At 16.2% G+C, this 10,236-nt stretch overlaps 3 protein-coding genes across 3 annotated transcripts, besides 26 other annotated features; all 3 read left to right on the forward strand. All coding sequences in view use genetic code 6, as the record gives it.

Moving 5' to 3' along the window:
* The first annotated feature begins 326 nt into the window (after nt 1-326).
* Nucleotides 327-398: a microsatellite.
* A 2-nt stretch (nt 399-400) lies between these two features.
* Nucleotides 401-477: a microsatellite.
* IMG5_073110 (hypothetical protein) lies at nt 446-1,435 on the forward strand. The gene is made up of 3 exons (XM_004036654.1): nt 446-804; nt 918-1,191; nt 1,303-1,435. The coding sequence occupies exons 1-3, from the start codon at nt 498-500 to the stop codon at nt 1,421-1,423; spliced, it is 702 nt and encodes a 233-aa protein (XP_004036702.1). The 5' UTR covers nt 446-497; the 3' UTR covers nt 1,424-1,435.
* Nucleotides 844-916: a microsatellite.
* Nucleotides 1,193-1,284: a microsatellite.
* Nucleotides 1,220-1,290: a microsatellite.
* Nucleotides 1,427-1,519: a microsatellite.
* A 1,351-nt stretch (nt 1,520-2,870) lies between these two features.
* Nucleotides 2,871-2,968: a microsatellite.
* A 104-nt stretch (nt 2,969-3,072) lies between these two features.
* Nucleotides 3,073-3,126: a microsatellite.
* A 197-nt stretch (nt 3,127-3,323) lies between these two features.
* Nucleotides 3,324-3,371: a microsatellite.
* Nucleotides 3,329-3,394: a microsatellite.
* Nucleotides 3,395-3,697: 303 nt separating this feature from the next.
* Nucleotides 3,698-3,779: a microsatellite.
* Nucleotides 3,780-3,919: 140 nt separating this feature from the next.
* Nucleotides 3,920-3,968: a microsatellite.
* A 110-nt stretch (nt 3,969-4,078) lies between these two features.
* Nucleotides 4,079-4,112: a microsatellite.
* A 733-nt stretch (nt 4,113-4,845) lies between these two features.
* Nucleotides 4,846-4,898: a microsatellite.
* Nucleotides 4,899-5,842: 944 nt separating this feature from the next.
* Nucleotides 5,843-5,894: a microsatellite.
* Nucleotides 5,843-5,919: a microsatellite.
* A 179-nt stretch (nt 5,920-6,098) lies between these two features.
* Nucleotides 6,099-6,162: a microsatellite.
* A 488-nt stretch (nt 6,163-6,650) lies between these two features.
* Nucleotides 6,651-6,711: a microsatellite.
* Nucleotides 6,652-6,707: a microsatellite.
* Nucleotides 6,665-6,713: a microsatellite.
* Nucleotides 6,666-6,706: a microsatellite.
* Nucleotides 6,714-6,822: 109 nt separating the features above from the next.
* Nucleotides 6,823-6,896: a microsatellite.
* A 64-nt stretch (nt 6,897-6,960) lies between these two features.
* Nucleotides 6,961-6,985: a microsatellite.
* A 559-nt stretch (nt 6,986-7,544) lies between these two features.
* IMG5_073120 (phosphoserine aminotransferase 1, putative) lies at nt 7,545-8,996 on the forward strand (the record flags this gene model as incomplete). The annotated part of the gene is made up of 7 exons (XM_004036655.1): nt 7,545-7,613; nt 7,831-8,158; nt 8,219-8,448; nt 8,491-8,584; nt 8,638-8,715; nt 8,763-8,854; nt 8,991-8,996. 7 exons carry the CDS (start codon nt 7,545-7,547, stop codon nt 8,994-8,996), a joined length of 897 nt encoding a protein of 298 aa, XP_004036703.1.
* Nucleotides 8,586-8,635: a microsatellite.
* Nucleotides 8,590-8,636: a microsatellite.
* A 29-nt stretch (nt 8,997-9,025) lies between the features above and the next one.
* Nucleotides 9,026-9,054: a microsatellite.
* A 485-nt stretch (nt 9,055-9,539) lies between these two features.
* Nucleotides 9,540-10,124, forward strand: IMG5_073130 (hypothetical protein). The gene has a single exon (XM_004036656.1). It carries the CDS (start codon nt 9,684-9,686, stop codon nt 10,044-10,046), a length of 363 nt encoding a protein of 120 aa, XP_004036704.1. The 5' UTR covers nt 9,540-9,683; the 3' UTR covers nt 10,047-10,124.
* Nucleotides 10,125-10,236: the final 112 nt, after the last annotated feature.

Consider the following 10,236-nt stretch of genomic DNA (forward strand, 5'->3'; position numbering starts at 1 on the left):
TACTACATATTACCCTACTTTGTCCAAATTTAATGAAAATTCTTAGTTTTCGTATAATGGATTGGATTCTTCTTCTAGTAAAGGGACTTATATTATAAAAAAACGAGGGTCTGTAGTATCATATATGGAATCATAGGAGGATTTGTTAGTCTTTATTTTCCAAGTTATTTTTGTACCGGAGGTAATGTATATTTTTTTGGGAATAAAACGGAAATTTTCAAGGATTATATGGACTTCGGGTTTGTTAAGGAGAATATTGTTTTTATTTAAGGTTTTGTGTTTTTTTTATTTTGTTTTTTACATTTTTTATGGCAAAATTCCTTTTTTTTTTTTTTTTTATTAATAAAAAAAAAAGGAAAAATTTTTTTTTTTTTTAAAAAAAAAAAATGAAAAAATTTATAAAAAAATATAAATTGATTTTTATAAAAAAAAAAAATAATATATTAATTTTTTTAAAAAATAAATAAATAAATAAATATATATATATATATATAAAAATGCAATAAATAAAAGATGCATTAAGTTAAGATATGGAAGATTTTTTAGGAGAACAAAAATGGGAATAATAGATAAAAGAATCGATATCTGATTTATTAGAATATAAACCAGAAAAGCCTTTAATTCATTTATACGAAAAATATTCGATAAAATAAAGGCTAGAACCATAAAATAAATTAATACTATTAATAAATGATATAGCTAGTTTAGGTTTAAAAATAGATCCTTTATAAATAAATTTTACATCTTTTTCTAATAAATTACTAAATATTGTAATTGAAAAATATTAAATGAATAAATTAAAAAGTAAATAATAATGAATTATTATTATGAATATAAAAATAAATATAGATATATATATAATATATATATATATATATATATATATATATTTATATATATATCTTTATATTATATAGAAATCGATATAATGAAATGTGTATTTATAATTTTAAATGAAATAAATAATTATAAAGAAGTAAAAGATTTTTTTATAAAAAAAGCTTTAAATTTTTATGAAGATTTACTAAATGTAAATACATAATGCGATATTTTATATAAATCTATAATATATACAAAATGTATACAAGAATTATTGTAAATCTTAGAATTATCAGAAACAAAAAGCATAATAATATCGCCTTAAAACATTATTAATTTCATAGAAAGTATAAACGAAGAAAATTAATCTTTGTATAATATATATAAAAATTATTATAATTATATATATTAATATTAATATTTATATATATATATATTTATATATATATATTTATATATATATATGTTTATTTTTATTTTTAGAAATAGAAAATATAACACTTAAACACTTTTCGAGAGATATTTTCATTTAGACATTAAAATAAATATAATTTAATATTCAAATTATTTATCCGATCATATATTAAATATAATTCTTTAATGAACTTATATATTTAAATATATATATTTATATATATATATATATATATATATATATATATATATATATATATATATATATATATATATATATATATATTCAAGATATTTAAACTATATAATCTAAAACTCCATACTAGGTATTGGAACCAACATTTCAAATTAAAAGACCTTAAAGCCACACTACATGTGACCCACTATCTGTTACCATCAGAATAATATTTTAATTATATAAACATTCGTCTCTAGGTAATCCTTTTTCATGCGATATCATATCATCTTTCGATGAAAGGCAAAAAAGAGGAACTCTTACATTTAAAATTTAATTAATACTCCCGAATTTCCTATAATATGTTTACACAGTGGGATATCCATAAAACTTTATAGCCACATTTTTGTCAAAATCATACACTCGTTTAGCCTAAAGTCCTTTTTCTAGGTTTAAATTCCATTATTTTGGGCATTTTTCATATATATGCTTTAATTATTATAGTTTTTTAGTTAATATTTTGGCAATTATATAGTCATATATGGTATTATATATGAAACTAGAATTAACAGACATACAGTATGGATTAGAGATTGAAACACCTCCATTTATGTAGTTTTTATCGTTAAATTTTCCCAAAGAATTCACTAATTAATTTGCTCCATATGAATGTCCGATTCCATAAATTTTCTATATTGTTTTTTTTTTTAAAAAAAATAAATAAATACTTTGTATTAAGGATATTTTTCCTTTATATATAGTAGTGTTAATTATAAATCTGACATTAAATCAATGTATTTTTAAGAGTTTTTGAAAGATAGAGTCTACGAAAAGAGTCTATAGTTATATATGACACATTGGTAGCCTTTTTATAATACTAATGTTACTAATTCGCTTATGTAAACATCATTTTCATCTCCTGTGAGGCCTGGTAATATAAAAATTAAGACGTCAGAGTGTTTAAAATCATTTATTTAACTATGGTGACACCATGAAAGAGAGATTCCTTCTATTTTACCTTAAGGATCGAATACATTTTCCCTTTTAAAACTTAGTTTTTTGTTTGTTTTGCAAAAAAGTTATTGGGCTATTATTTGTTAGAGGCATGTTAAAAATAAAAAAGGAGGCTAGTATTTACAATTTTTAATAGAGGGACAGTTATTCAATATTTCTTGGTTAAATTTAGTAGGATTATAATATAGAATAGCTTTGTTTTTAGTAAAATATTGTTTAATGTAGTTTAAGAGGAAAATTAAGGAAAATGTCAATATTATTTAATTAAAATTTAAATTTAGTTCCCTAATAATAAAATATGAAAAGATAAAAATTGTAAAAAATAAAATCATTTTTATTATTTTTAATATAAATGTAGATTTAATAAGTAAATATATGTATATATAAATTCTTTATATATTTAATTAAAAATAAATATATATTTTATGCATTGTGTTAAGTATGATGTTTATATATATATATATAATTTTTTAGATATTTATTATAATAATTATATATATATATTATAATAAAATCATTATATTTTATATAATTTTAATATATATAAGTGTTTATTGTTTTTATAGTTAGTTTTATTAATAATACCAATATATATTAATAATTAATTATTAAATATAATATTTTTGTATGTATTTTTATATTATATAATGATTTAAATATTTATATATTTAAATAAATATATATATTCTCATATTTATATATTTTTTTAATTTCTATTTAATTTAATTTTGTTATAATTTTTATTTATTAATATTATAAATATATATATATAAAATTAATTTTAATTTTTATTTATATTTTTTAATTATATAATAAAGGTTTTATAAAAATATAATTATATAAAGCTTTTTAATTTTTATTTTTGATATTTTTTATATTAAATTTTTATTATTTAAATAAAATATATATATATATATATATATAATAATAATTTTATATAAATATATATTAGGTAATTATTTTATAAAATATTTCAATATTTAAAGTCAAAAATATATTTAATTTATTAATTTTTTAAAAATTAAACTTTATGAAAAAACACAAATTGTAAAAATATTATATTTTGTGATAATAATTCTTACAATAATGAAATATTTTAAATAAAAGAAATATTAAAAATAATATTTAATTTATTATTAAAAATTATTTTAAATTCATATAAGAAACATAAATTTATAATATATTTTTGGAATTATTTTCAAAATATTAATAAAATTTGTAATTACTAAAAGAAAAATATATCTTATTTTTAAAGCATAATTATTTGTATTTAATTATATATAATATATATATATATGTATATATATATATATATATATATATATATATATATATATTTATATATATGTATATATATGTATCTTTCTTTTCATTAATTTTATATTAATAATGATAATTTTCTTAATGCTCTATCACTCAAATTTGTTATCTAATTTTTTTCTTCATCCGAAAGTACTTCATTTTAATTTTTACTTTCTAAAACATTCTTTTTACTTATATAATAATATTAAATATATATTTTTATAATTATTTATATATATATTTTACAAATCTAATAAAGCTTAATAGCAATCCATATAATCATTACCTAATTAATGTAGTGATTTTTTAATTAAAAAGCATAAATCTTCTAATATTGATATAATTTACCTTTTATTATATAATTAAAATATTTATATATTTAATATATATTACATCACTTAAAGTTATTAACCTCTATGTATAAAAAGAATATCATTTAATTCATAAAATTTAGATTAACATTAAAAGAAAATCGCTCCTTCTCTTACTTATTTCTAAAAATATAAATAAATATATATTTTTTTAAAAAAAAAATACTATTTCTATTCCATTTTTGATTCTTTCAGTAGCCCATGTACATTCTTATAGTCCATATTCCTATAACAAATTTTAATTAAATATATTTATTTATATATTTAATAGTAATTACTTAAACAAATTAATCAATATTGAAATTTTAAATAACTTTTTTGAAGTTATTATATTTGTTTAAGCTTTCAGTTATACGTTTTGTATATTCTTATTCATTTATTTTATCGAAATTATAAAATTTTTCTATTATCTCTATTGTTCTAATTAATATGAACATTCCTTTTAATGATTCATACTTATTCTTGTATTATTTTTTATATATTTTTATTATTATATTTTTTGCTGTTTTACTTTTTCCTAATCTGTTAATTTTTAAGCTTAAAATTTATTATCTAATAAAGGATAGTTCATTTTTTTTTATTTTATAAAATCTATATTATTAATTTATATATATATATATATATTATACATTATTATATTTATAAATTATTTTTGAAATTAATAATATATATATATATTTTATTTTTTAAAATTTTAATTATTTTAATACAAAAATGAGTAAATAAAAAAAAATGATATAATAATAATAGTATATATATATACTATATATATATATATATATATATATATATATATATATATAAATGGAATAAATATAAAAAACATATATAGAAAATAATTAAAATCATAAGAATTAGAATTAGAAACTAAAAGAATGGAAGAACAATTAGAATAACTACGTATGTAAATAGAAATTTAAAAAAAGATGAAATCTGAATAGTATTTATAATCTAATGTTTTTATTTTTTTATAAATATATATAAAGATCAAATACAAGTGGAAGTAGATGGAAAGCTTCAACAAAAGACTAACCTATCAAAAGTATTATTTTTTATTATAAAAAATAAAACCCAATAATATAGATTATGCCAATAAGATTATTTCTGAATTTAAATAAACTTAAAAAATATAGATTATTAAAAATTAAATAAAGAATTTGGGTAAAAATAATTAAGTAGGACATAATAAACATAAAAACCGATATAGTCTTAATAGGAAAATAATTTTTAAACATAATAAATACCATTAAAAAGTATAAATAATTCATTAAATAATTCTTTTTCAAGTCAAAAATCTAATAATTCGGTTTAAAAAAAACATATGTTTTTATAAAGTTTTTTAGAAGAAATTAATTAAATTTAACATTTTTAAAATTTTATTGATTTTAAAATTATAGAAAAAGATACAATTTTATGTAAAAATATATATATAAATAGCATATAATTCATAAAGTCAAAATATATTTAATAATGTTATTTTTTAAGTACTTTTAAATGTATATATATATAAAAAGTGCGTATAAAAATTATGTATTAAAAATTTGCAACTTATATTAAAAAAATTATATAATAAAAATTAAATATTAAAATATAAATATTTTATATATATATAATAATAAGAATTGATATATATATAAATATTATAAAAAGAATATATAATTTATAATAAATTTATTTTACTATAAAGTTATTAATATAAAAATTATATTTTTATTAATATAAATATAAATAAATAATATGTGTAATAATATATTTATATATATATATATATATATATATATATTTATATAATTATATATTTATTCATATCTTTTTATATATATAATAGAATTAAATGAAGAAATTTTGACTTAAATGAAAATTGTACCAGGACATTAAATAAAAATTTTAAAAAAAATTGAAAATTTAAATTTATTATAAAATAATTTTTAATAAATATAAATTAATAAACCTCCAATATAAAAAAATAATTTAAAATCGATTTTAAGAAATCAAATTTAATAAAATTTTAATGGAAAAAAATAAGAAATATTAAAAGAAACAAAAGAATAAATATTATTAGGAAAATAAAATGAGAAAAATAAACAGGATTAATAAATATAAACAAATATTTTATAAGATAATAATTAATAAGAAAATTAAACTATTATAATTCAAAACAAAAAATAAATTGAAGATAAATGCATTAGTGTAGATATTATTCCTAATAATTAAAGTTAAAATTATAATTGCTGGTAATGTTATATAAATATAAGAGATGGAAAGATTTTCTAAAGTTTTAATAAAATTTTTTGTTCTAAAAAATGTTGTGATAGTTATAAAGAATATTACATTGTAAATAATTATTTATATAAAAATAATAAATAAATAGGTAAAATGTTAATAATGTGAAAAATTAGAATAAAAATAAAATAGTATATTTTTATAAGGAAAATGGTATTGTAATTAAGATTGCAAAGAAAAAATATAATAAAATATATAAGAAAATAATATTAAAGAAAAAGATGATGATTTTTTAAATTAAAATAAAATAGATGAATATTAGCTTTTAGAGAAAAAAATAAATGATAAATAATAAATATAAAAATAATAATAAAAAATAAAAAAATAAAAAAATATTCTGAGTATATAAAATTTGGAAAATAAATATAAAATGATAAATTAATAATAAAATAATAATTGATTGTTTGTTATTGTATTAAAATAAAAAAAATATTAAGCTAAAAAATATAAATAAATATATATATATATATATATATATATATATATATATATTTATAAATCTATATATATATATATATTGTTTTTATTTTTTTATTTTTAGTTTATAATTTAATTAATTTATTAAAATAATATTATCTGTTTTTTTTAATTTTTCTTTTTAATTTTTTAAAAAAATGTTTTCTAAAATAAATTACAATTAGTGTCGATTTAAACTATAAATTCACTAAGAAATTTATTATATTTTTTCTATAATATCTAAAATAATTCTAGTTATCCAATCTTATAAAATATAATTTTTGTTTTTAATTAAAATAGTAAATTATTGTTTAGCAAAACTTATTATTTGATTGTAATTATAAAGTCTCTTATTTTGAATATCATCCAATATATTTTAAAGTAGTTATGATAATTTGATTTTAATTTCGAAGCTTCTTTATATTTATTATTAAGTAGAATAAAACATCAAGAAGTCGCAAACTTCTATTATTTAATTTTAACTTGTTAAATGCATTTCTAAAAATTCCAAAAAGTCTATTATACTAAATTCAGAATAATTTTTTTGCCATTCTATAATTTATTTTTGAGTAAAAAAATATAGTTAATTATTTTATTAAAAATCCATTAATTTTTTACTAATTAAAAATAAAATATAAAATAAATTAATTAATTAAACAAAGATATATATTTTATTTTTATTTTAAAAAAATAAATAATTGAAATAAAAAATGTAAATAGAAACTGAAAAAAGACCTATTTATACATTTTCTCCTGGACCATGTTCTTTACCTTTAAAAGTGTAAGATAATTGTTTATAGACTATATTTTCTTATAATAGTATAACAAAAACTCTATATATAAATCATATATATTTTTATATATATATACAAACAAACAAAAGATCTAGGATATGGTACATTAGAATTATAGTCAAATTAAAAAGAATTTTAATAAATATACACTGAGACAATTTAAGAAATATAAAATTTATTCTAAGTGCCTTAAAACTATAAGATTTTATTAACTGAAGGAGGTGCTCATATGTATAATTCTTCAATTCCTTTAAATTTAATGTCTAAAGATGCCCATAGTAATTACTTAGTGACTGGCTTTTGGGGAAACCGATCTTATAATGAGGCTAAAAAATACGGAAAAATTAACTTAGTACATGATATTCTTCCCTAAATGAACCATATACCGGATTAAAAAGACTGGAAATTAGAAAAAAACGCCAGTTATCTACATTTTACTGATAATGAGACTTTGACAGGTATATAATTTAGATAGCCTCCCAAATTAGATGGATAAATTCTAGTTTCGGACATGACTTCTTCTTTGGGTAGTAAAAAAGTCAATATAAATGACTATGGATGTATATATGCGGCTTCTTAAAAAAACATAGGAGTATCTGGATGTGCAATAGCCATTATTAGAAATGATCTTATAGGAAAATGTTAAGATATAACACCTTCATATATGGATTTTGGAAAATTATCGAAAAATCCTTTTGAATTTGGATAATGTGTTTACCCTATTTATGTAGTTTATGAATATATGAAATATCTGAATTCAGCTCCTAATGGAATTTAGTATTGGGAAGATTTAGCTTAAAAAAAATCTGATCTTATTTGGGTATTTATATCTATATTATGTATATATATATATATATTTAAGCAAACTATCGATTCTTCTAATGGATTTTATATACCTTATTGTATTAATACAGATTAAAGATCCACTGTTAATATTACTTTTAAATGTGATGGCGGTATTTATATATATTTATATTTGTATATATATATATATATATCTATTATATAGGAGATCATTTAGATAATAAATTTGTTTAAGAAGCTTTTGAAGAAGGATTAATTGAATTAAAAGGACATCCTGCTACTAGTATATTTATATTAGTGTTTTATATATTATTTGTTATTATACATTAGAGGGTATAAGAGCATCTATATATAATGGAACTTAAGTAGAAGGCGTAAAAAAGCTAAGAGATTTTATGTAAGATTTTATAGAAAAAAACAAAGTAAATTAATTTAATTTTTAAATATATAAAATAATTAGATATTTATTATATAAAAGAAATAAAATTCTATAATATATATATATATATATATTAAATAATCACATTTTTTTATATATATATAAAATAAAAAAAATAGAATTGAAAAAATAAAATACCACCAATAATAATTTCTTATATATATTTATATATATTTATATATAAAATATACAAAAAAAATACTATTCTCATTCAATAGTAATCTTCTAGATATTATTTTAAGTATTTAATTCTCTCTAAAATAATAACAGATTCTTCATAAATATACTAGCTTGGATGCTCTTGATTTTTTTCTATATATTCAATAAAATTATTATCTTCGAATTATTTAATAATATAATTAATTTTCTAAAAATCCCCAATTTAAAAATGTAATATAAAGTTTATAATTTTCAATAAAAGTAAATGCATTTAAACCTAAGTTTAATGATTCCAGAACTCATTTTTGATACTTTATATAAGATTCCATTTTTAATCTAAATCAAAAATAATCAATTGGAAATTTTCCGCACTAATATTTTCTAATATACTGTAAATAAACTTAAAAATTTCCTATTTAGCACTTTCATTTACAAATTAAATTTCTAAAATAAGTTTTTAAATGAAATTTTGAATGATTTCATTTTTTTAATTTTCCTATATATAAATACACTTATATAAATAATGAATATTTTTCACGGCTTCCTATTTAATTAGATTGAGTTTTGAGTTTACTTCCTTTTTTAGACATTCGATTAAATAAGTATATATTTTATTTAAAAAGAAGATTAAAAAATCCTTATTATTATCTACTATGGACTTATTTATTATTTTAAATATCGGAATTATCACTAGGCTATCTTCTGTTTTTAATACACTTTCGATAAATTCGATGAAATCTTCCCCTTTTAAAATTTCGTATTTTTTTCTTTCAAAAGTATTGAAAAAAGACTCTCAAAAGCATAAGATAAGTCTGTTTATAATTCCATATTGTTATAATTTTGGAAAATAAGGCTTAATCCTTTCACGTTTTTTTAGATTATTTCAGTGTCTTTTTATTATTGGAGCAAAATGCCCAATATCCAGGAGATTTTCTAAAAAATATATAGATTTTCTGCTGTTTTTGGCGCCTTTTATATTAAAATATAAATCCTATCTATTATTTCTCTATTCATGAAAAAGCCAGCTATTTTTACCTAACCTGAGGCCATTATATTGCCTATAAAATATAATAAAGGCTCAGAAATATCCCTTTCTTCATAATATTTAATGAATAATTTATATGAAATTTCTAGGAAATTGTTCTCGTATAAAATTTGACATTAGAGATAATTTCCTCTTGAAATATGTGCCAAAACCTTCAAAAA

The sequence above is a fragment of the Ichthyophthirius multifiliis genome (assembly GCF_000220395.1).
Source record: "Ichthyophthirius multifiliis unplaced genomic scaffold scaff_1120509250421, whole genome shotgun sequence".
NCBI lineage: Eukaryota > Ciliophora > Oligohymenophorea > Hymenostomatida > Ichthyophthirius > Ichthyophthirius multifiliis.